The sequence below is a fragment of the Kogia breviceps genome, chromosome 19 (genome assembly GCF_026419965.1).
Source record: "Kogia breviceps isolate mKogBre1 chromosome 19, mKogBre1 haplotype 1, whole genome shotgun sequence".
Lineage (NCBI taxonomy): Eukaryota > Metazoa > Chordata > Mammalia > Artiodactyla > Physeteridae > Kogia > Kogia breviceps.
The window spans coordinates 45,929,000-45,954,525 of NC_081328.1; the positions used below are offsets into that span (position 1 = coordinate 45,929,000).

At 48.9% G+C, this 25,526-nt stretch overlaps 1 protein-coding gene across 1 annotated transcript in view; it reads left to right on the top strand.

Moving 5' to 3' along the window:
• Positions 1 to 25,526, top strand: part of CCDC57 (coiled-coil domain containing 57) — a 109,089-nt gene that overhangs the window by 27,085 nt on the left and 56,478 nt on the right. Inside the window, exons 10-16 of the mRNA XM_067021008.1 lie at positions 5,476 to 5,634; positions 7,632 to 7,794; positions 8,194 to 8,328; positions 14,257 to 14,479; positions 15,121 to 15,273; positions 20,623 to 20,726; positions 23,699 to 23,899. Coding sequence (XP_066877109.1) covers positions 5,476 to 5,634; positions 7,632 to 7,794; positions 8,194 to 8,328; positions 14,257 to 14,479; positions 15,121 to 15,273; positions 20,623 to 20,726; positions 23,699 to 23,899 — 1,138 coding nt within the window. The remainder of the gene's footprint in view (positions 1 to 5,475; positions 5,635 to 7,631; positions 7,795 to 8,193; positions 8,329 to 14,256; positions 14,480 to 15,120; positions 15,274 to 20,622; positions 20,727 to 23,698; positions 23,900 to 25,526) is intronic.

Sequence of the window (25,526 nt, forward strand, 5' to 3'; positions counted from 1 at the left end):
AGCCTACTGTTTAGCAACTGGCTTTTCTCCTTTGTTTGGAAAATACTTCTGTCTCTTTTTTTTTTTTTTTTACAGAGAATTCTCTGCCAAGTTATATTTCTATTTAAGGGGAAAATGGCTCTTAAACTATAAAATACCAGGAAGTTAAAGTTTATTCAAGATAACTTCCTTAGAGTCACACGTTTTATTGTTTGATCTGTTAAACACAGGCAGCGGTAGCTGGAGGGGTGAGGCAGCTCAGTCTGACGGGCGTGTGTTTCCCCAGCCTCTCCTCCGTTTGGACAGGCTCTCCCTGGGCCCTTCTCACGGATGGCGACTCAGAGCCCAATATCCGGGTGCACAGAGCTTCCTGCGGGCAGGCCTCCTTCCTCTGCTCTCACCTCTTGGCATGTCCACCCTCGCGTTCCTTCCTGTTCTTCCGTGGGACCAGTCAAGTGGCCATGACAAGCAGTATCATTGGGTTCCCAGGAGAAGTCTTAGTGTCTGTATCAGTACCTTTTCATACCCAAACATTACTCTTTACAAATCAGCAACAAAACGGCCCATACTGTGAGCTTGCTGTCTCTTTGGGCCTATTTGTGATAGTTTTCCTGAGATCATTGATTCATGGATGGCGGAGTAGAGAAATGATGACCTGAGACAGTGTTGTGAGAACACTGTGTGTCCGTGCAGGTGTATAACCTATCACATGGAATGTGATGGGGCCACATGGCACTTTAACCTCCTAGTACCCGGAGGTAAGGTGCAAAAAGAAATAGGTGAAATTAACTCCAGGGGACTTCCCTGGTGGTCCAGTGGTTGAGATTCCATGCTCCAATGATCAGCTTCAATTCCTGGTCAGGGAACTAGATCCCACTTACTGCAACTAAGAGTTCACATGATGCAACTAAAGGTCTTCCGTGGCGCAACTAAAAAGATCCCGCATGCTACAGCTAAGACCCGGCACAACCAAATAAATAAATAAATATTTTAAGAAAAAAAAAAGAAATTAACTCCAATAACATTATATCTAACCCAGTATACAGTAAGTCCCCTACATATGGATGAGTTCCATTCCGAGTACACGTTCCTAAGTCCAGTTTGTTCATGAGTCCAACAAAGTTAACCTAGGTACCCAACTAACACAATAGGCTCTATAGTACTGTACTGTAATAGGTTTATAATACTTTTCACACAAATAATACATTAAAAAACCACAAACACAAAAAATAAAACATTTTTAATCTTATAGTACGGTACCTTGAAAAGTACAGTAGTACAGTACAACAGCTGGCATACAGGGGCTGGCATCCAGTGAACAGGCAAGAACAGTTACTGACTGTAGGAGGGAGATGAGGTGGGAGGCGGTAGAGCTGAAGGATCGTCAGCAATTGGAGATGGAGGGCAAGCTGCAATTTCATCCACACCTGACCTTAATGGCACAGGTTCTGGTTCCTTGCTGGATTCAATTCTATCTACCTTCTTAAAGAAACGATCCAGTGATGTCTGGGTAGTAGCTCTTCTTTTCTCGTCATAGATGACATGGTAGCACTGGATTGCATTCTGAACGGCTGCTGCAACCTTCGTGCACCGTTCTACGTTTGGGTCCTGTGCCTCAAATACTAACAGTGCCTCCTCAAATAAAGAAAATCCCTTGCCATTTCCTGCATCGTGAGTCTCTTCAGTTCTTCAGTTACTTCTTCACCTTCGTGTCTCTCTTCATCCTTTCTCTGGTCTCCAATTCCATCAGGTCTTCATTAGTAAGCTCTACGTTCACATCTTTGAAACTTTGCAACTTGAAGGTTCATATGTAGGGGACTTACTTTAACCAAAATGCCATCTTGTTGCATATCCTTAATAAGTAATTGATATAAAGTTATTAATGAAGGAGGATGACTAAACTTGCCTGAAAAAAATATTATTGAGATATTTTGCATTGTTTGGTGCTAAGTTTTGAAGGCACATCTCAATTCAGATTGGCCACATGCCTGGGAGCCCCATGTGGCCCATGGCCCAGTGCTGGGCATCGCTGGTCCAAATGCTGGTTGGAGGCCAGGACTCAGTGAGGGCGAGCTCTCTGCTCTCCAGAACACAGGCCTGCTTGTGCTGGCTTGGCCTTGGCAAAGTGGAGCCTTTTTGGAACCAGGATCCCATTCATGGACACATGCAAAGTCCCTGCTATTGTGCAGATCATCTCGTGGGAATTCGTTAGAATTTAAAATATGGTTCTTTAGCTCCAGCACTTTCTCTTATAGTTGGGGAAACCCAACACACGTGGAATCACGAAGGATCAGATCAGGGACTGTAATGGGAAGCTCAGAATGGATGTCCTGCTTGATGTGTGAGGCCTGGGCAGTCGACTTCCCAGGGCCGCCAGCTGCTCCCCTTTCCCACTGGGAAAATCAGATAAGGTCCAGTTACAAAGTACCTCCTAGCCGATGTCCTTCCGCCTCGGAGCAGAGATGCCAATGAGTAGGTAGAGGGGAAGGAGTGCTTTGGAATTCCAGGGCAGGCCAGGCATCTCGTGTCCTTTCATCTTACAGTGACACACAGATCGGAGGAGAGCCTTTCATTTCCCTCTGTCACGTCAGACATGGGGCACTCGAGGCTCCAGGGCTAAGTGTCTGGTGAGGCACAGCCAGGGTGAAGCCCAGATGCTGTGAGCAACCAGCCCGCCCGCACACACCTCCCCGCGTGGACTTGGCTCCAGGTCGGTGCCTGGGGTCGGGGCCAGCTTTGTCACGGGTTCCTGGGCCCCCACCTGCTACTTTCTCACCCCGACAACTACATGGGACCAGAGCAGGTGCTGCCCCAGAGAGAGGGTGCTGAGCAGACCCGGAGGGGAGCAGCTCCAGCCCCCATTCTGACACCAGCACTGTGTCTTAGCTGGATGAGTTCTGCAGTTTCCAACTTTTTGTGGCCCCTTGTGATATTAGGACGAGCTATTTTATTTTAGGTAAGAGTCAGTATGACTCTGGACATATTGTGCTAGAAGTAATTTGTTTAAATTATATGGGCTTCCCTGGTGGCGCGGTGGTTAAGAATCCGCCTGCCAATGCAGGGGACACGGGTTCGAGCTCTGGTCAAGGATGATCCCACATGCCACGGAGCAACTAAGCCCGTGAGCCACAACTACTGAGCCTGCATTCTGGAACCCACGAGCCACAACTACTGAGCCCATGCACTGCATCTACTGAAGCCCACACGCTCTAGAGCCCGTGCTTCGCAACAAGACAAGCCACTGCAGTGAGAAGCCTGCACACCGCAACGAAGAGTAGCCCCCCTCGCCGCAACTAGAGAAAGCCCACGCGCAGCAACGAAGACCCAACACAGCCAAAAATAATAAATAAAAATAAATAAAATTTTTAAAAGCTTTAAAAAATAAATTATATTAAGAAAAATGACCTTTTCCCATAGCTAAGACTAATGCTGGAAATTTCATACTTGAAATGTCTTAAACCTTTGAAAATGTGACACTTTTATTACATGATGTTTCCAGACAGGTTCAAAGAGGATGCATTTTCCTAAGTTAGCAATAGAGCTGAAGAATCCTAATGCTTTACTGAGCAGCACGGCATTTTTCTAGGCTGTGAGGTTTTGTACATTTTCCCATAGTCATTCCCCTTCTTCATTCCCACCTTGGTCTTCAAAGCGTTTTCCCAAATGGGTTTCGCTGCAGTCTTTTGTGAAAAGAGAACTCTGCTACTCAGAATGATAGTAATCCTGGCTCCACCGTGAGCCATCCCCTGCCCGCTGCAGCGGAGTTGGCCTGTGAGCAGAGAGCCCCACCCTGCCACCGCATGTCTGTGCCGGGCGTTGCGAGGGCGCTGGGGTGCCCGAGAGAGGAGAGCACAGGGCTCCTCAGGCAGGGACTCGGGCCTGGGGGTCACAGGCAGGGGCAGGAAGAGCAGAGCAGAGCCATCTTGTTCCTGTGGAGTCAGCTGACCGTTTGCCGAGGGCATTTTAACCCAGCAGTCCCCAACCTTTTTGGCACCAGGGACCATTTTCGTGGAAGACAGTTTTTCCATGGATGGGAGTGGGGTGTGTGGGGGGGTGATGGTTCAGGCGGTAACGCGAGCGATGGGGAGCGGCAGATGAAGCTTTGCTGGCTTGCCCGCCACTCACCTCCTGCTGTGCGGCCCGGTTCCTAACAGACCAGGGTAACCAGCACAGCAGGGACTTCCCTGGTGGCTCAGTAGTTAAGACTCCACGCTCCCAGTGCAGGGGGCCCGGGTTCAATCCCTGGTCAGGGAACTAGATCCCACATGCATGCCCCAACTAAGAGTTCACGTGCCACAACTAAGGAGCCCATGAGCCATAACTAAGACCTGGTGCAACCAAATAAATAAATAAAATAAAAATATATTTTTAAATTATTAAAAAATAACCCCAGCACACCAGCCTTGGCGTTCAGGCCTGTTTAAACTGAAATGTTTAAAGAAGCTTCCCACGAGGGAACCTGCTCCCTTCTCCTTCCCATCTCTGCCCATGTTTGGATGGAGCTTTGTCTGAGGCTCAGGGCAGCTGCACTCGGGACTTTGATCCAAGGCCTTATCGGCTGACAGCCATTTGCCTTACCACGGCTCGTCCACCTCTGCATTGCACTCCGTGGCCCACGTGTGGGCCTGTGGCTCTGGGCAGTGGCCAGTGAGCGACCACAGCATTTACCCCACAGCATGCTGAGTGCAGATTAGGAGGGAAACAGGCCAGGGCTGCAAATAGGGTGACCACCCTGCGAGCTTTGTGTGGTTAATATCATGGCTACTCTAGTCAATATCTTTAGGTGTTTTTTCTAAAGTTTTTCTTCTTGGGAGATTTTTTTTTTTTTTTCTCGGTACGCGGGCCTCACTGTTGTGGCCTCTCCCGTTGCGGAGCACAGGCTCCGGACACGCAGGCTCAGCGGCCATGGCTCACGGGCCCAGCCACTCCGCGGCATGTGGGATCTTCCCGGACCGGGACACGAACCCGCGTCCCCCACATCGGCAGGCGGATTCTCAATCACTGCGCCACCAGGGAAGCCCTTCTTGGGAGATTTATCAAATTTTTGGTGATTCTACCAAGGGATGTAAAGGGTTTCTGTAGAACCTTATCTTACTGTTCAATTTGGAGATATGTGTTGAATGTCTCTGTGTGGAAGGGCTGTGGCAGGCATGGCAAGGGGTGCCCAGGTGAGTCAGATGGCACTGGTTCAAAACCGTTGGCTCTGAGAGACACGCCCTGGCACACATTTCCCTGTGCACCTGGCATAGGCTTGGCATTCTGCAGGTGTTAGTCGATGCTTGGGTTGGTGGGAGGGATGGGTGTATATTTCTTCTTGGGTAGGACCATTTCTTAATCTAGGGCAAGGAAGTCTCTGCCCCGATGAGTGTGAAAGAGACCCTGATCTGTAGCGTTTCCTTTGAGGGCTGCGTGCATGTGTGTGTGTGTATTTGTTGTAAAAGAGAGCTCAAGTGAGAACCACGCCCACAGTCACATAGCTTCCCCTTCTTTGTTTAGACTTAGGGAAGATGCATCAGCTCTAAAATCCGGCTGGGATGCCCAAATTGCTCAACTTTCCAAGGAGATGATCTCTAAAGACCTTCAGGTTCATTCGCTGCAGGAAGAAGAGATGAAGCTGAAGGCACAGCTGGCCAGATGCCAGCAGGACATTGGAAGGTACCATGTGGTGGGGGAAGGGGATGAAGACGGGGTGGCGGGGTGGGTGGTCAGAGGAGGCCTTTCCCACAGAGCGCAGTTCTCTGTCTGCACCAGGGCTTTAAAAGTGTGTGTGCCATTTGGTCCTGTGTCAGGAATCACCTCGGAGGTCTTTTGTCTGACTGTTAGTGTCTTTTCCTATCAGTTGGAATAAGCACTTGGCTAAAGGTAATATTCTCTTTCTTGAGAAATCATTGAAATATAATAAATGTACCAATTTTAACTGTACAATTGATGAATCTAGACAAATATGTACATAAATATGCAGTATAATCACTACTACAGTCAGGATATAAAACCCTTCCATTGCCCGAAGTCCCCTCACACCTTGGCACCTGCCGGGATGCTTTCTGTCACTGTGGGTTTCTCTTGATCTGGAATTTCATCTGTGTGGAATCCGTTTATAGTCTTTTTTGTCTGGTTTCTTTGGATATTTATTTGAATATTCAGGTTTTCTATTTTGTGTGTGTGTGTCACTTTTGGTAATTTGTATCTTTCAATGAGTTTGTCCATTTCATCGAATTGTTGACTTTATTGGCATAAAATTGTTTATAGTATTTCTTTATTGTCCCTCTAATATGTGTAAAATCTGTAACAGTGTCCTCTCTCCTTCTTGATACTGGTGACTTGTGCTGCCTCTTTTTTTCTCCATCAGTCTCGCTAGAGATTTATCCATTTTACACATCTTTCCAAAGAGCTAGCGTTTGGTTTCATTGATTTTTCTCAGTTGATTTTCTGTTTTCAGGTTCATTGATACCTGCTCTTATCCTTACTATTGTCTTTCTTCTGTTTCCTTTGCTTTAATTTGATGTTCTTTTGATAGCCTTTAAGGCTTTCCCCACAAGATCTCATCTACCAGGAAGGCTGGTGGGTTTTTTATTTCAGACATTTCACTTTTCATTTCTCTTCTCGTTGTGTGTGTGGTTGCCTTTAATCTCTGAACATATTTACAGTAGCTGTTTTAAAGTATTTTTCTGCTAACTACATCACCTCTGTTGAGGGTCTGTTTCTGTGGCAGCCAGGTCCCCCAAGTAAGTGGGTCTCACTCTGCTGGAATCAAGGTGCTGGCCGGGCTGCCCTCTCTTCTGAGGCTCAGGCTCCCCTTACCAGCTCATCTAGGTTGTCGGCAGAGGTCAGTTCCAGCAGCTGTGGGTCTGATGTCTCTGTTTCTTGCCGGCTGTCAGCCGGGGTTGTCCTGGCCACGTGGTCCTCTCAGCATGGCCAGCAGGAGAATCTCCCTGCAGTGGGCAGGACGGAGCCTTACTCGGTGTCCCCTGTAGAAGGTGTTGCCATCCCGCCCTGGTCACAGCCCTGTCCACCGGGGGAGAGGCTTTCCAGCGATCTTCACCCTGCGTTGCTCTGTGTGGCTGACGAGAAGCCTCGCGCAGGTCCGGTTCTCTCCCCCATGCACCTCTCTTCCATCCCAGCCGGCGGTCTGTACCTTCCCCGTGGCGTCTGAAGCCCCGCCTGTTCAGCACTCGGAAGCTTTCAGGAAGAAGGTGCGCATCCCTCTCCAGCCATGGTGGATTCCCTCCTATTTCCGTGGTTATTTCCTCCTTCCATTCTGATTTCTCCCAACCCCCTGGTAGAATGGACGCAGGTCTTCTGAGCTCTGTTTGACCTTTCAGCTCACTGTTGACTATCCAGCTCTGTCTGCTCTGCTGTGAACCCTCTCACGTTTCTCTAGTGCAACCATTTTCTTGTTTGTCTGAGTTTGCTGGCTTTCTTCCTGTCTCCTCTTACTGAGTTTGACCTCCTCTCCCACAGTGCTGGGTTTCTCGGTATTGGGAGATTCGGCCGCCTGCTCCTCTCTGAACCTGGGCCTGTGTGAAGGTGTAAGCCAAGCCCATGAACACGGCTGACCTGGGGGCCCCGGAGGGGCGCCTCCCACCTCAGCTACGTCACAGCCCAAAGGGACCTCAGGAAAACATTCAAGTTGGTGGTTTTCACTCCCGCAGGTACAAACAGCAGCTGTCTCTGGCAGTAGAGAGGGAGCAGAGCCTGGAGCGTGACAAGGTGCAGTTGGAGCTGGACTGGCAGCGCCGCTGTGAGGGTGTCGAGCGCGCGCAGTACCAGCAGGCTGAGGACTTGATTCAGGGCCTAACCACGGCCAGAGACCAGGTCTCTGCTCCCCAGGGCTGTCTGACTTCTTTCTGCGGAAGGAAGGGCTGGGAACGTCCACTGAGGTGCATGGAGCCCGGCTTGGGCCCTCATCCTTTGCATTTGAAAACACTCCGCCTCACTGAGCAAGCAGTTTGATTTGTAACAACAGGACTTAAAGTGATAAGATGAGTCCCTGCCCATAGCCTTTCTCTAATGGCCAGTGCAGCTGCCTCTGGAGCTGAATCAGCGCTTGCTGTGCTCTGCCGGCTCTGACGGCCACGTATTTCCTGGGGTTTCTCACCCGAGTGTCTGCTGTCTGCTTCCCCACAGGATGGGGAGCTGGTCTGGACCCTGAAGGAAGGTGGCACTGCTTCCTTGTAATCCTCCCAGGATGAACTGAATCTCTGTTTTCCCCAGGTTGCTGCCAAGCTGCAGGAGACAGAGCGGGTGCTGTGTAGCCAGGAGGTGGTGCTGAAGGCTGTGACTCGAGAGAGAGACCAGGCTGTGCAGGCGCTGCGGACACGCGGGCTCCACCCTGAGGAGGAGGCACAGGTGAGAGGCAGAGCGCCCCCACGGCTCTTCCTCCCAAGCCCCTTGGAGACACCCACTCCCCCAGCCAGAGGGAAAATATGCCAAATAGAGCCAGCACTGGAGGCAGGTCTTTTCAGCCCTATTTCTTTTAAAATAACTGTTTGCACAAACAAGGGTGAGGCTGAGCCTCAACCAGTTAACAGAATTCTACACTCAATCTTTGTATCTTCAGCATCTGAAATATCAAAAACCCCCAAATTCAGATATTGCACCGTGGCAGACAGTAACACAAAGAACCAAGAGGTTAGAGCTTTATTCCAAAACACACTTCTTCACACGTGGTGAGTAAGCCATTCAACATGCGATGATGGCCGTTCCTCTCATAAGGCACAGACTTCCGTACTGCTTTGCACTGGCCCGAGCCTGACACTGACTATGGGATGCCTGCGGGTTGAATGGTGGCCCCCAAAGACATGTTCCGGTCTCAGTGCCTCAGGATGGGACCTTCCTTGGAAATAGAGTCTCTGTGGATGGAATTAGTTAAGATGAGGTCACATGGGAGCAGGGTGGGCCTAACCCAATAGGACTGGTGTTCTTAGAAAAGAACACACGTGAAGACAGACACAGGAGGAAGGCCATGTGATGACAGAGGCAGAGAGCGGAGCCTTGTGTCTGCGGGCCGAGGGGTGCCAAGGACTAGCGCCAGTAAAACCTGAAGCCAGAAGTGGCAGGATTTGACTCAGAGTTGCAGAGGGGGCATTTGCTTCCACTGAGGGGGGCCCTTGGCGCATGCCTAGAGTTTGGCATTGCAGTGAACACAGCCCATGTCTTGCCTTGCCTCTTGCCTTGTCCCCCGTCCATCCAGGGCTCCGGAGGGAAGCCCTGTCACCGGGCTGCTAGGACATCTGGGCAACCTGCAAGGAGAAGTGCCTTCCAGAGCTGCACCAGCAGAGCTTAGCCCGAGCCTGTCTCAGACATGACCTTCCTGGTTCAATGGCCCATTGTTTCAGTAGTCTGACCTCTGTCCATTTGTGGAAAGTCACTTACCCGGTCGTCCAGGATAATGGAGCCACTGAACTCCTTAGGATGTTTCCAGGGGTGCTGGCCTCTTCCCACCTGTCCAGCTGTCCACCTGCAGAGGGAGGATGGATATGGCACAAGCTGTGTCTCCAGGCGTCCACCCAGCCCTGCTCGTGCCTGTGTGCGCTCAGCCGGACTGTCGGGAGTGCAGGTTGTAGCTCGTGTGTCCTTGCTGGGAGGATTCGTGCTCACTGCGGGTGGAAGGTGGCCCTGGGGCCTCTCTGCGACCTCTGTGGCTGGCACTTGCCCGCAGTTGGTGCTGGGTTGACCTAGCGTTCACCTGACGGAGGTGGGCTCCTGCCAGCCATGCTATGTGGGCAGTGACTGTCCTCTCTGCACAGGTGACTGCTCAGCCCCCAATCTGGCCACCCTCAGAAACCTCAGGAGCTTCCAAAACACACCCTCTGAGTCCCAGCAGGACCTACTAGGCCCGATGCCTTAGGGGTTGAGCTCCGAAAGACAAGTCTGTTAACAAGCCCCCGGAGAGATTCACCGTCAGCCAGTGGTCAGGTTTGGGAACACCGGTGTTCCCAGGAGGAGAGGTGGGGCCGACCCCAGCGTCCAGAGTCACCTGTGGTCCTGGGGGCTCACAGCAGGTGGTCTCTGCATGGTTGCCTTCCCTAGGACACATAGAGAAAACAAATGCCTCTTTTTTTTTTAATCAATGAGCCCCCACCCCAATTTTTCTTTGTTGTATTTCCCCCCCAGGCTGGCAATTAAAAGAAGACATTTGTCTCCAAGCACCAGCTCAGCTGGTCAGGGAGGCCTCTCATGGCTCGTTGCCTTGTTAAGTAAACAGGGGCTTTAGAAATGGTCTAGGGGTCAGAAACAAGTGCCCCTCCCATCCCATGCAGAGTGGGCAGATGCGCACCTTTGTCCTGTCCGGAGGGGCCCGGCCATGGGACCCCGGAGACAAAGCGAGTGGGGCGCGGCAGAGCAGCATCCCAGGCACCTGCCAATGCGAGCTGGCGTGGCAGTCTTGCCAGAGAGATGTGGCTTCCAAGCCAGGGCCCAGGGTCGGGCAGAGTGCTGCACAGGTTCCTGGCTGACCCAATGGAATGAAGTTTTCTGAATCCTGCATATAATAGCAAAACACCTGTGCTCCCCCTACAGGGCCTTCATCCTGGGAACAGGTTAAGGATGTGACCACCTGGTAAAGCGGCAGGTGTGGGCGGGCAGCAGTTGGTGCTGAGTTCTGCAGGGGTGAGCCCCTGGCAAACACTAAGGTAAGAGCAGTGAGGGAATCTGTCATACACTGAAGTCAGATATAGAGGCCGCCAGGGAGTGACACACTGTGCTTCTTGGGGAGCGATGAGCCCATCACAGATTCCACTGTTCAGATGGGCAGGCTCTTGGCTTTGGCCACATCTTCTCCCTCGCTTGGTACTAGTTCCGAGCACGGAGCCTCAGCAGAACCGTGGTGATCACCACACGGAGACCAAGGCACCACCGTCGGCCAGGCACTACCGGGGCAGAGACGCAGCCACGGCCGCAGGGACAGAGGATTCGCCTTGCAGCTGGGCAGCACTGTGGCTTGGAGGTGGATCCTGTTGTTCAGTCCAAGGAAACTGAGGACCTGAGAGGAGTGGTCCCTGCCCCACAGGAGGCGGAGGGAGAATGGGAGTAGCACCAGCCAGCTGCACACTCACGGCCCCGACCACACTGCTGTCTGCCTGAGTGGGAGCAGCCCGAGGCTCTGCCATGGAGAAGGTGGGAAATGTCCCAGTGGGCACAGAGAGGGAGGTCACGTGTTTGCAGCAGGAGCAGTGGGGCCAGAGCAGTGGCTGGAAGGAGACAGAGCAGGTGCATAGCAGAGCCAGTGGTGGCTTGAAAAGCTGGGAACTGTGAGTAACAGAAGAAATAGCTTCATCCTGAAAGTAAAAGTTATATGTGGCCACTGCAGAAATTTTACAATTTTAGTTCAGCACACTGTTCTCTGGAGTCAAGTGGGCCCAAGGTTCACCCCAGCTCAACTCCTCCTTGGCCGGACCTCTTGGGTCCCCTGTGGTACCTTAGTGGGAAGTTGGTGACAGCGTGTATCATGTGCTTGCTCAATGCCAGGGCTGAGCGTTGTGGCCGGGTCAGACCCGTGGAGGTCATGTCCGTGTCTGTCATCAGGGTGTGGCTGTGTGTGGTCGGGTGGCCCCCGAGAGCTCACGTCTCTGTTTCCTCATCTGTGTGAAGGGTACCCCTGGGAACACTTGGCCTGCTGTGGGTGGATGTGAGCTCTGCAGATGTGAGCCAGCATTTCTTGGAACAGAGAAGAGAACATATCGTGTCTGTCCGACGTTCAGACGTTTTAGTGTATTTCCTTCCAGCCACCTGTATCTTCATATCTCATGTATGTTCCTGTGCCCATACTGTGTTCATATAGCTCAGGTCATGCTATATAACATTAATTCTTTTTTAAAGTTTCCATAAATATTTCTCATATCATTAAAATTCTTCAAAAATGCAGGACTTCCCTGGTGGCGCAGTGGTTAAGAATCCGCCTGTCAATGCAGGGGACACGGGTTTGAGCCCTGGTCTGGGAAGATCCCACATGCCACGCAGCAGCTAAGCCTGTGTGCCACAACTACTGAACATGTGTTCTAGACTCATGAGCTGCAACTACTGAGCCCATGTGCCACAACTACTGAAGCCCGTGTGCTCTAGGACCTGTGTGCTGCAACTACTGAAGCCCACGAACCTAGAGCCCATGCTCTGCAACAAGAGAAGCCACTGCAATGAGAAGCCCACACACCATGACAAAGAGTAGCCGCCGCTCGCCACAACTAGAGAAAGCCCGCATGCAGCAACAAAGACCCAACGCTGCCAAAAAGAGAAAAAATAAAAAATAAAATTCTTCAAAAATGCAACTTAAATGGTTATGTACTTTATTGTATGACCATGCCATGGTTTACTTCATCATTCTGTCACTAATGGCCATTGGGATCATTTGCACAGATTCTTGTAATGCTGCATGGGCATGTTTGTGCATATCTGAACTTGTTAGAAGTTCGCGTTGTGTTCACATAGTCTTGGTCTCTGTCAGCAGGACTGGTCAGAGATCCTCACGAGCCCGGCTGGTTTGCTTTGCTGGTAAGCAGGATCCAGCAACCAGTCGGAAAGTCAGAAAGTCTCGGAATGGGACCTGGGCCTTGAGTGGGGAGTGAGCATGTGCTGCTTCCTAGGGGAGGACCTTCCTTCCTGCCCATTTGGAGGTTAGTGTGCTGATGGGGCAGCCGTGGAGGAGAGGAGCCTGGTGCTTTCTGCAAGCAAACATCCACAGAGGGCTGGGTTGTGCTGGGCCCAGACACAGAGAACTAGGCACACCAGAGGCTCCCTTCCTCTGTCCCCTCCTCTCTGGCACCCAGTTCTGTACAGGCAGTGTCTGAAGACAGTGGTTTCATAGAATTTTTCTGGTTTTCTAGTTGTTTACAGCCAGAAGACAAGTCCTGTAGCAGCAAATCCCTCATGGTCAAAGACAGAAGTCTCTCTTGCCATCATTTGCAAAGGAGATTTTCACTCAGGGTGACAGGATTTTTTTCTTTCTGCATATAGTTCTATTGTCTTCTAGATTTCATTGGTTCTCATGAGAAGTTGTCAGTTTCTTGTATTTTTTCTTCTGCAGGAACATAATGTGTCTTTTTTTCCTCTGGTTGCTTTTAAGAGGTTTTCTTTATCATTGTTTTTTTAGCAATTTGACCATGATGTGCTCTTCGGTGTGACTTTTTTTGTGTTTATCTTGCTTCAGGTTTCTTGAACTTCTTGGATCTGTAAACTTATGTTTTCATCAAATTGGAAATTTTTTTGCCAACAAGTTCTGAATCCTTTTCTGTCCCCATCAATGATCTGGGTTAGTGTGTGTCTGCTTCACATTATTCCGTGGTCACTAGAGCTCTGTTGTTATTTGTTCTTTTTGGTCTCTTTCACTCTGTACTTGAGTTTGAATACTTTCTACTGCTATGTGTTTATGTTCCCTCATCTTTTCTCCTGTAGTGCCTGATCTGCTCTTAATCCCATCCTAGCCACTGAATTTTTCCCTCAGACAGTATATTTTCCATCTCTGTAGATGCTATTTGGTTCTTTTTTGATATCTTCCATTTCTCTTTTTATGTTCATGTTTTTCTTTAAATCCTGGAGTATATTCATGGGAACTGCTTTAAAGTCCTTGACTGCCACTTAGCATGATGTCTTCATGGTCCTTCCATGTTGTAGCATGTGTCAGAACATCGTTCCTTTTTATGGCTGAGTAATGTTTTACAGTAACACTGTGAAACACCCTTTGTTTATCCATCATCTGTTAGTAGACATTTGAGTATTTCCATTTTGGCTACTATGAATAATGCTGCTCCAAACGTGTACAGGTTTCTGTGTGTATGTATGTTTTCAATTCTCTTAGGTCTATACCTAGGAGTGGAATTGCTGGGTCGTATAATAGCTCTGTGTTGACTTTGTTGAGGAACAGCCAGACTGTTTTCCACAGCACCTGTACCATTTTACATTTACAAGCCACTGCATACCTTTACCTTTTACAGTGCACAAGGATTCCATTTTCTCCACATCCTCAGCAACACTTGTTATCGTCTGTCTTTTTTATAACTGCCACTCTAATGGGTGAATGATGAGTTTCTGACTAAAAAGGAAGGGTCCCCAAATTTCTCAGTAAAAGTTATCTTTGAAAAACAGTGGTCTTGTCTGTATGAAACACAGAAGAAAAAGTTTTTTCATACTTCTGTCAACATTACCCACCTCCAGGACAGATGACGGGGAGCAGGGACGGGGGCAGGTGGATGCAGATGCAGCTGGCCTCAGTGCACAGGGAATCATTGGTTCTTGGCTGTAACCATTTTCTTTTTCTTTTTCTTTTTTTTCCGTATTTGACAGATGCTTGTAAGGCATCAAGAAGAAGAAATAAGTAAAAGTTTTCCATCTACTGTGATCCAGCAGCTACAAGAGCAGAACACAAGCTTGCGGAATGTTATTGCACAAATGAGGAAAGAAATGGAAAGTCTAAGTGATCGGATTCTTCCTTCTGCCCAGTTAGGAGGGGAGACCTCACAAACAAACCAGCCTGACCCAAAGGCAGCCGCTGATTCAGCTGTACCTGGTGAGCGAGGGGGAGGGGGAGAGAGGGGGAGGGAGGATGAGGAACCATCTCTACTGGGTCCAAAATAGGCTTCACTTGGAGTCTTACAAATGAACATCCCCTCTGATAGATTACTTCAAAGTATGACAGCTGCTTTTCCTCCAAGGGAAGGGATCTTAAGTCAAATTATATACAGTAAAAACTTTTTATTGGTAAGTGGAAGGAAAAAGTGAAGGATACACACTTGACACACTTAAAAACCAGAGCCAGACTTGGACCAGGGGCTGGGTTGGCGCTGTGCTCTCCTGGAGTGGGCTGGTGGGGCTAGGGGAGCAGGCCCTTCCTCAGGGGACCATCCAAGCCCCAAAGGTCGCCCAGCCCCATGCTGTTTGGAGCAGGGTCTCGAGGGGTGGTGAGTGGAGGGGCAGCGCCTGAGACGGCTGCACGCAGAATGAGATGGTTGTGTCGGTGCGTCAAGGGTTGCAGGACTGAAGGAGGATGAGTGTTTGCTTCTCACCGTGGGGCCCCCTCAGAGAGCATGGAAGGTATCACACGGACAGCACGGGACAGTCATGAGGGTCAGGCAGGGGAGGGCGAGGGTGGTAGATAAAGGGTGAGAGTGTAAACGCATGTGCCTGTGTGTTTATTGGGTTTTTTGGAAGATTATGTTCTGGCCCTTGAAGCAGAAATGCGAACTCTAAAGCATAAATTTAAAACATTGGAGGAACAACTAGAAGATGTGTTAGATCCTTCGAAGACGACCTCGTCCTGTGCTGGCATTCAACCCAGTGTCCTGGCCTCCACAGACACCACCGGTGAGAATCCTTGTGTCGTGTCATGTGCTCCGTCCAGTGGACTGTCCAGTAACACAGCCCAAGGAGCTGTTACAAATGTGCTACCCCAGGAGCCCCTTGTCCTCCTCCTGAGCCAGCCACTGTCCTGACTCCTCACCCTGTGGCTGACTTTTCATATAAGTGGAATTACACGTGTGTACTCTTGTCTGGCTTCTTTTGAGCTGCAGTATGTTTTGGTTGATTGTCAGACTGTCTCCAGACTATTCACACCATTTCCTCTTCCAATAGCAGTCGTGAGAGCCGTTGCTCTGGCTCCTGCTGACCCAGCACAGTGGGCCATCTCCTGTACAATATATCATTGAATCTTATTTATGTTGTACATAATAGTTTGTACTTCTTAATCCCCCACCCCTATCTTGCCCCTTCCCCCTTCCCTCTCCGTGCTGGTAACTACTAGTTTGTTCTCTGTATCTGTGAGTCTGTTTCTTTTTTTGTTATATTCACTAGTTTGTTGTATTTTTTAGATTCCACATATAAGTGTTATACAGTATTTGTCTTTCTCTGTCTGACTTCTTTCATTTAGCATAATGCCCTCCTGGTCCATCCATGTTGTTACAAATGGCAAAATTTCATTCCATGACCAAGGAGGCAAGAATATACAATAGAGAAAGGACAGCCTCTTCAATAAGTGGTGCTGGGAAAACTGGACAGCTACATGTAAAAGAATGAAATTAGAACACTCCCTAACACCGTATACAGCAATAAACTCAAAATGGATTAGAGACCTAAATGTGAGATCAGAAGTCATAAAAGTCCTAGAAGAAAACATAGGCAGCAACACCCTGCCATAAATCTTAGCAATATTTTTTTGGATCCATCTCCTGAAGCATTAGAAGGTCTTAATTTAAGACAAACTTATCCGTCAGTCTGTTCCTCTGTGGTTGGTCCAGGATCACAGGCTTGTTCTAGTCTCCACTTTCATTACTCTTAACTTCCTTTTCCAACAACGAGAAGCCTGACTCCCGACCTCCTCAGTACATTACTTCTTCTATCCAGTTCCTGGGTGTGAGCAGCCTCCCTAGCACGGAGGCCTTTCCTCACATGGAGGCCCCACCCTTTTACCCAGGCCCTCCTGGGCTCTGACAGCCAAACCAGGCTGCCCTCCACCCTGACACCCTCGCCTGCTGGGCCGCCAGCCCCCAGGCAGATTGCCCACAGAGGGTAACCTCCTGCCACCGCCCATCTGATCGTTTATGGGGTCCATTGTTCAGGAAGTAAAGGAAAGGGCAGGCAGGACACTCTGCCTACCTAGTCATCTTGTCCCAAATAGTGGACGTTTTAGTTTTGTCTTTTCCAGTGCTGATAGCTTTTACTTTTTTCTCTTGTATTGTTTCCCCTGAGTAGAATCTCTAGTATGATATTGATCATAGCTGGCTTTCTTCCTGATCCCAGAGAAAAACTTTCAACACCTTAAAGTTTAATATTTACCTTTTTTTTGTCAGATTAAGAAGGTTTCTTCCTATTCCTATGGTAATACAAATCTGTATTTTTTTGTCATGATTCTATCAGGTTTTGTTTAATGTATTTTGAAGCTTTGTTGTTCAGTGTATATACGTTTATGTTTTCTTGGTGAATTCACCTGTATACCATTATGTGGTGTTCCTCTTCATCCTGGTAATTTCCTTTCCTCTCAGGTCTACTGTCTGATGCTAATTCAGCCAGTCCAGTTTTCTTCTTTTTTTTTTTTTTTTTTTTGGCCATGCTGTGCAGCATGTGTGGTCTTCGTTCCCTGACCAAGGATAGAATCCTAGCCCCCTGCATTGGAAGCACAGAGTCTTAACCACTGGACCGCCAGGGAAGTCCCAGTCCTGCTTCTGTTTGTCGTTTGCATGTGTATCTTTATTATCGTCCATTTTCTTTTTTTTTTTCTTTTTGCGGTACGCAGGCCTCTCACTGTTGTGGCCTCTCCCGTTGCTGAGCACAGGTTCCGGACGCGCAGGCTCAGCGGCCTTGGCCCACAGGCCCAGCCACTCCACGGCATGTGGGATCTTCCCGGATCAGGGCACGAACCTACGTCCCCTGCATCGGCAGGCAAACTCTCAACCACTGAGCCACCAGGGAAGCCCTATCGTCCATTTTCTTTTAACCCACCTCCATCATTGCATTTGAAGTGAATTTCTTGTAGGCAGCATGTAGCTAGGCAGTTTTGAAATCCATTTTGTGATACTTTAGCCAGTGGGTTTAGCGTGTTTGCACTTGATGTAATTGTTGCTGTGTCAGGAGCCAAGCCTGCCATTTCACATTTGTTTTCTATCCATCGGTTTCCTCTTTCCTGCCTCCACTGGGTTACTTGAACATTTTTTAGTGTTCCACTTTAATCTAGCTTTTCAGTGTATCTCTTTTGGGTACTCTTTCTAGTGTTTGCTCTAGGTATTACAATATCCTTACTTATTACAGTCAACTCATGTCAACACTGCAATTTCAAGTGGAATGTGGGGATCTTACCACCAGTCAGGCCCCATCACCCCCTTTATTGTCGCAAATACCACCCCTCTGTACATTGAGAACCACATCAGACAGGATCCTCGTTTTTGCTTTCAACTCTCAAACATAATTTTAAAAACTCAGGAGGAAAGGTATGGTCCATTCTTTTCCCGGATCCTTCCCCTTTCCATTACTCTTGATTCCAGGTTCCTTCTGTCTGAAGCACTTCCTTCAGCAGTTCCTTTACAGCAAGACTGCTGGTGACAAACTCTTGGTTTTTCTTCATCTGAGATGTCTTTATCTCACCTTCATCCCTGAAGAATATATCCAGGGCTTCCCTGGTGGCGCAGTGGTTGAGAATCCGCCTGCCGATGCAGGGGACACGGGTTCGTGCCCCTGTCCAGGAAGATCCCACATGTCGCAGAGCGGCTGGGCCCGTGAGCCACGGCCTCTGAGCCTGTGCGTCCGGAGCCTGTGCATCCGGAGCCTGTGCTCCGCAACGGGAGAGGCCACAACAGTGAGAGGCCCGTGTACCGCAAAAAAAAAAAAAGAATATATCCACTGGTATAAAATTATGAGTTGACAGTTCTTTGCTTTCAGCACTTAAAATATACCATTTTCTTCTGGTGAGAAATCAGGTGATCATTTCTGATGAGCAGTCCATTGCCTGTGAATCATTTCTCTCTGCCTGCTTTCAGAGTTTGTCTTTAGTTTCAGAAATCTGATTATGATGGTCCGTGCATAGATTTCCGTGGCTTATCCTTTTGACATTCAATCTGAAGGTACGTCTTTTGCCAAATTTGAGAAGTTTTCAACTATTATTTCTTCAAGTATTTTTTTCAGCTCCACACTGTTTTTCCTTTTGGGATTCCAATGGCAAGAGTGTTAGATCTTTTGTTATTCTCCCACAGGTCACTGAGGCTCTGTCTATCTGTCTGTTTCCAGTCTGTTTTCTCTATTGTTCAGATTGGAGAATTTCTATTATATCTTCAAGTTCACCAGTTCTTTCTTCTGTTGTCTCCATTCTCCTATCGAGCCCATACAGTGAGATTTTTATTATTGTTTCAGTTCTAAAATTTCCATTTTGTTTTTCTTTGTATTTTTTATCCCTTTGCTGAAACTTCCAATATTCATTTGTTTTGAGAGTGTATCAGATTGCCTGTTGGAGTTGCTTTAATCTGTCATCTTGTTTTTGTCTTTTTCCATTCAAGGTCAGGTTTTCCTTTTTGATATAATGAGTAATTTTGGATTCTGTCATGGACATTTTGAGTGTCATGTCATGAAATCCTGATTGTCATTGAGTCTGTTTTAATTCTGCTTCTGTTTTACCAGCAGCCGTACAGGTCTCCCTTTTCCTGGGCCTTGGTTCCTGGTCTGAGCTTAGTGGTGTCTCTGAGTCATGGCTGCTCCAGCACCAAAGTTGGGAAAAACAGGAAGGAAAAAAACTCCAGGAACTCACTGTGGGTCATCCTTTGATTCCCAAGGTCCCCAGCCTCTCTGCCTGCTTTTCCTCCCTGTTCAGACTCTCCTCATCTGGCTTGGTGTGTGGTGTCCAGGGCTCTCAACTGTAATCAGGGAGAGGAGTGGGGTGGAATGCACACACTCATTTTGTTCAAAATGAGAAGCTTAAATTGGTCTTTGAATGTTAAACCAACCCTGCATTTCTGGAATAAACTCAACATGTGATATATTCTTTTGCTAATATTTTATTGAGAATTATCACATTTATGTTATGGGTAGGATTGACCTATAATTTTCCTTCCTCTTGATGTTCACATCAGGTTTTGGAATCAGGATTATTCTGGCCTCATAAATAATTTGGAATATGTTCACTATCTCTCTGTTTTCTGAAAAAGTTTATATTAAACTTATGTTAATTTTTCCTTAACCAATGGATAGACTTCAACTTTGAAACCACCTGGGCATAGAGTTTTCCTTGTGGGAAAGTTTTAAATTTTTAGTTTAGGCTTTTTTCAGTTAAAGGACTATCTAGATTTTCCTTTTTCTGTGTCATTTTTTGATATTATAATTTGCTAGAAAATTGTCTATTTCATTTAAATTTTCAAAAATTTGGCATAAATTTTTGCCAATGGGAGTGTATTCTCCACAAGTTTTCACAGCCCCCAGGATCTAAAGTAACAGCCTTTCCATTTGCTATATTGTCTCTGTCCATTTTTCCTGCTTAATCTCACCAGGGACTTAACTTTTTCAAAGAACCTCCTCTGGTCTTGTTCACCCTCTATTGCACGTTGTTTTCTGTTTCCTCGGCATCTAATACTGACTTTGTTCTGTCCTTCCTTCTACTTTATTTGCTTTTTTTCCCCTCATTTTTGAAATGGATGTTCAGTTCATTTATCTTTCATCCTTCTTTTCTAAAATAAGCTTGTATGGCTATAAATACTTTTGAAAGGACAGCATTAGATGCATTCCTTAAGTTTTGATAAGCAGTGCTTTTATGATAATTCAGTTCAAAGTAATTTCTAATGTCCATTGTGATTTCTTCTTTGACCTGTGGATTCGTGGACATTTTCTTAATTCCCAGCCAAATGACTAGGAGGCTACGCAGGTTGGCCTCTACCAGACACTAGCTGATAAGGTTGGATTTTTTTCTCCACGAAGACTCCTGCTTTCTTGGCATAAGGATTGTTCTTCATGTGCAGCTCATCTCAGTCTTTGGGGGCACCCAGCTGCATCCACTCAGCTTTGGAACATCTTAACATCACAGCAGACCAGCAGTGACAGTAGGCATCCTTAGGGGAGGGCAGAGAAGAACACACCTCTGCCCTGGACGCCTCGGATGTCCATCTCCTCAAAGGGAGGACAGGCAGTTGGAAGTTCCCAGGGCTTTAGGACATGGGAGTCTGACAAAAATCACTCTCTCTGCAGGAGGAGCTGTGCCGGTCGATGATCCATCCACAGGACTGGCGTTCAGGAGGCTTGGAGACAGGGCACATCTCCTGAGCTTGCTGGTGGCACAGATCAGACAGAAGGTATGGCCGCCCTCTGATGTTAGACTGTGTACGTCTTCCGACTGAAGGCACTCCTGGGGTGGCTGTGAACCCCAGGAACCTGCTGTGGCCTCTCTGTGCCTCAAGCTCGGTGCAAGGAAGGGGTTGTTGTGAGGAGCAGCTGGCTCACCTCTCGTGTGTCCCTAGAAGGCACGCAGTGAGGACCTGGTAGATGAGAGAGGAGAGTCCAGGGCATGAGGGGCAGTGCTGGCCGTCCATGCGCAGAGCCCCGTCTCTGCCCTCCCAGGATGTGCTGGGCGAGTCCCGGGACCCGTGTTAAACCCAGGCACCAAGCTGTGGCAAGAACGTGTGCTTGTCATCACTGTCTGTGACTCTAGATGCCTTGGCCAGTGCCGACCCTTTCAGTCCCCTGGCCCTGCCTTCCTGGGGGACAGGTTGTCACCAGGTGCTCGGCCGACCCACTGCTTCCTGAGGAGGCAGGACAGCTGGGCAAACTCCAGTGCCGTTCCGCCCTGGCATGATGGTGCTGGTGTCACAAACTGTGCTTTATTGCTATTAATTCATGATATCTCTTTTTTTTTTAGTGTTTTTTAATTAAATTCTGGTAAAATATACATAACATAAAGTTTACCATTTTTGTGTGTACAATTCAGTGACATTACGTATATTCACAGTATTGTGTAACCATCACCAGGGTCTGTTCCCAGAACTCTTTCATCATTTGAACAGAAACTCTGTCCCCATTAAACACTAACTCCCTGTTCCCCACCCCCAGCCCCTGGTAAACTCTACTCTTTCTGTTTCTATGGGCCTGAGTCCTTGGGGAGCCTCATATCAGTGGAATCATGCAGTACTTGTCCTTCTGTGACTTGTTCATTTCACTCAGCATAATGTCCTCAGTGTTCATCCATGTTGTAGCAGGTGTCAGAACTTCTTTCCTCTTAGTAACTGGAGAGTATCCCAGTATTTAGTGTACCCATTCATCTGCTGGACACTTGGGTTGCTTCTACTGTTTGGCTGCTGTGAATGTGGTCTGTCCAAGTCCCTGTTTCAGTTCTTCGGGGTATGCATGAAGGAGTAGAATTGCTTGGTCACAGGGTAATTCTATATTTAACTTTTTGGAGAGCCACTAATGTTTCCACAGAAGCTGCACACTTTCCACCCCCAGCAGGTGCACGAGGGTCCCCATGTCTCACGTCCTCACCAGCAGCAGGTGCTTTTTCTGTCTTTTTGACTCTAGCCGTTCTGGTGGGTGTGAGGTGGACCTGACCTGTGGTTTTGGTTTGCATTTTCCTGATGAAAAATGATGTTGAGCATGTTTTCATGTGCTTATCGGCCATTTGTATGTTTTCTTTGGAGAAATGTCCATGAATATCCTCTGCCCATTTTTAATCGGGTTGTTTATTGTCTTGTTGTTGAATTGTCAGAGTTCTTTGTATGTTCTGGATACAAGTCTTTTGTCAGATATATGATTTTTTTTTTTTTTTTTTTTTTTGCCACGCCGCAGCATGTGGGATCTTAGTTCCCCGACCAGGGGTCGAACCCACTCCCTCTGCATTGGAAGTGCAGAGTCTTAACTACTGGACCGCCAGGGAAGTCCCCCAGATATATGATTTGCAACTTTTTCTCCCATTCTCTAGCTTGTCTTTTCATGGTCTTGACAATGTCCCTGGGAACACAGTTCTTACTGCTGGTGCTGGTGGTGTCACGCCACTCTGTTGCCTTGTGACATTTCTTTCCCATGAGGACGTTTTCATGTGCCCTTTCAAGTCCATAAGTACATAGGTTACACCGTCCTGCAGACTCTGCATCTTCCATGGAACAGAACACCTGGCTGGTGACAGACATTGCTTGGCAATTTCTGTCTTTTGTGGGGAGCAGGCAATGCCCAGAAATCAGATGCCTTGTCTTGGCTGAAAGTTCATTTTTGCTGTTGCAGTGGAGATGAACTGGACCACTTTTCTATTTCTGGGATTACAGACCTATGTCACATATGAGAGGAGGGGGTCTTCAGATGCTTGCCCTTTCCCAGTTCTGCCCCACCATTGGGATGTTACATCCCCCCACATGCTAGAAACAGGAAATAAACATGTAAATAAGAGCTTTTAATCCTGTCTTGATAATGATAGATGGTTTGATTATCCTGAGGAAAAAAGTCTACCTTGAAGTGGTTTTTGTTTGTTTTTTAGTTAACAGTGTACATTTATCAAATGGTCACCTTTTTTAGTGTATGTGAATAAATAAATAGAATAAAATATTCATTATGAATTCTTTGTAGGAGGCCCTGGAATAGGAAGATATTTTATCTTCCTGAGAATAAAATTGGCAAGTTGAGGGTGTAGAGAGGTGTGTCTTTCTTTCTGCCTGTTCTTTTCCCCTCCCTATGTTGGGAGAGCAGACGTTGTCGAGAGCGGTAGCTGAAGGACGGGGCGGCCTTGGAGTTCTGGCCAGGACTCTACTCGGGCACCTCCTGGCCACCCCACAGCTGTCCCAGGTTGTTCGTGCAGCCAGGACTTCCCTTCCTGCCCCTTCCTACGCCTTCATCCACCTCTGCCTTTTGATAGGCTTGGGCCTCCCCACCCCTGCCCGCGGCTACGTGCCCTTTGTCTCCACCTGGGACTAGGGCCCAGGAGGAGGGTTTTAAGGCCCACTGTCCAGACACCTCCGTGCAGGGACTCTGCCCAACCAACCTTGGGTCCAGTGTAGGCTGCAGGTACCTGCATCCCCACTCTGGGGGAGACAAGTGGAGCCGCCTGGGAGCCTGGTTAGGTGGGACGGGAAGAGCGGCAGCTTGGCAGTGCGGCTGCAGGCTTGTGGGTGATGGAATTCGGCCAGAGGGGAAGCTGACCGGCATGTGTCCTTCCGATCTTTCTGGGCGTTCTACCATCTACTGCTGCCCTTCTCTTGCTTCCCTGTCCTCCCTGCAGATCTGTTCCAGACCCCTTCCCAGAGCTGGCCACCTTCCTAACATTGTCTCTAAAACGGCCTCCCAGGTGCTGCGGGAACCCCTGGACATGGACGCCATCCAGCAAGACCTTCCCCACAAGCTGGACCAGGTGCACCTGGAGGTTTTGCAGCTGTGGAAGCAGGTGACTGAGATTGAGAAGCATCTCAGGTCAGCCCGGAAGGAAGGCAGGGGTGCTTCAGGCAGGCAGCAACCGCACACCTCAGACCCCAAGGCTGTCGGGGGAGAGGTGGGTGCCCTGTGGGTGCTCTGCGTCCTATGCGGAACTGGTCTGGGGTGCAGTCTTGACCAGTGAGGGGCCCGCCCGCCCCACCCTCCCTCTTCTTCCTTGACTAGGCTGGCTCTGTCAGTGCTGTTCTCCACAGACGCTGTCAAGGGCTGCCAAGCCCCTCTTCCTCCAGGTCGCTGAGATCCCTTTAAAAGCATGTAGGGAGGCTGCACATGTGAAGAGGACTGTTCTGTGTCCTCTAATACAGGAGTCCTTGACTGTGTGCTTCAAGGGCCTGGGAAGCCCTGAAATAGATGCAACATGGTGGGTTTTCCTTCCAGAGGACCCTCAGGGATGGAGCCTGTGGTTCTCATGCGTCTCAGAGTGTTTGAGATGCTGTCCGGAGCACGGGCCACCAGGCCACTGGCGTCCTGGTCCTGGTCAGGCCCTTGGCACCCAGTTCCCCTCCAGTTCCGTGGCTGGGTTTAAGCCAAGGTCCCAGGCCAGGGCAAGAGCTCTGCAGCAGCACGTTGTCCCCACATGTCTGCCAGACAGGCCACCTTCCTGCTTCCTGAACACCGTGATGGAGATGATGCAGAGAATGGGCTTTCTTCACAGGGCATCGTGTGACGTGCCTCCCGAGACCTGTCAGTTACCTACGGTTATTTGCAGTCACAGATGGTGACCTGCAGTTACCTGTGATTACCTGCATTACCTGCAGTGACCTGTGATGACCTGTGGTTGCACATCGTGACCTATTCATAAGCAGAAGGTTTTAAGGACAGTCAAATGATGTCTGGAAGGCGTCAGGAGTCCTCAGGCAGAAGTAGCATCGATCATATGCCCCCCAGTGGTTCTCATCCCATGGGCCAAGTTTTGAGAGTGATACTTAAGGACACAAGAGGGACCAGGCTCCAGGACCTACTCTCGGGGACTGTGAAGGACCTGGAATGGAGAAGATGCAACCCAGGACACTCTCTGGCTTAAGGAACATGAGGGGGGCCAGCCGTGCCTTGGCGGGGGCGAACATATGAGGAGTGCCTGCAGAGGGATATGGGCTGGTGAGGGGGAAGCTGAGGGAACCTGAGCCCCGAGGGGACACTAGAAGTGGGATCCTGAACCCTCTGTGTCATCGGTAGGTGGATGCTGTCCCCAAGAGCCCCAGACGTCCCCACAGTCCTGTAATCTAGGAGTTAAGTCCAGAGGCTCCAGGCCCAGCTGGGCAGCAAATGCCATTGGTGATGTGTCTGCTCTCCCGCCATGGCTGTTCCAGGTGCTGCCAGGGGCTCACTGCAGCCCAGGGACCCTTGCAGCTCTCCTGTTAGCAGCCCTCGCATAACTCTGATCCCCTTGTTTAGAGTGAAGGGGGAAGAGACCATGCAAATGAGTGGAAATTAAAATCGAGGTATTTAATCCCTTGGCAGACAGCCTGGGAGCTGAAGCAACTTGAGGCCCAAGGCCGCTCTCCCTAGGTGGGTGTTGAGTGAGCTCCCTGGGCCTTAGTTTCTGCATGGCTATCAGGGTCCCACCTCCTTCCAGGTCTAGGCATCCTGTGACCTTGGTGAGGTCACTCCCAGGGTGAGAAATTGGAGGCACAGAAAACCCTTTGCCCAGGCCGGCCAGGCCCACCCAGGCTCTGCTCGTAATT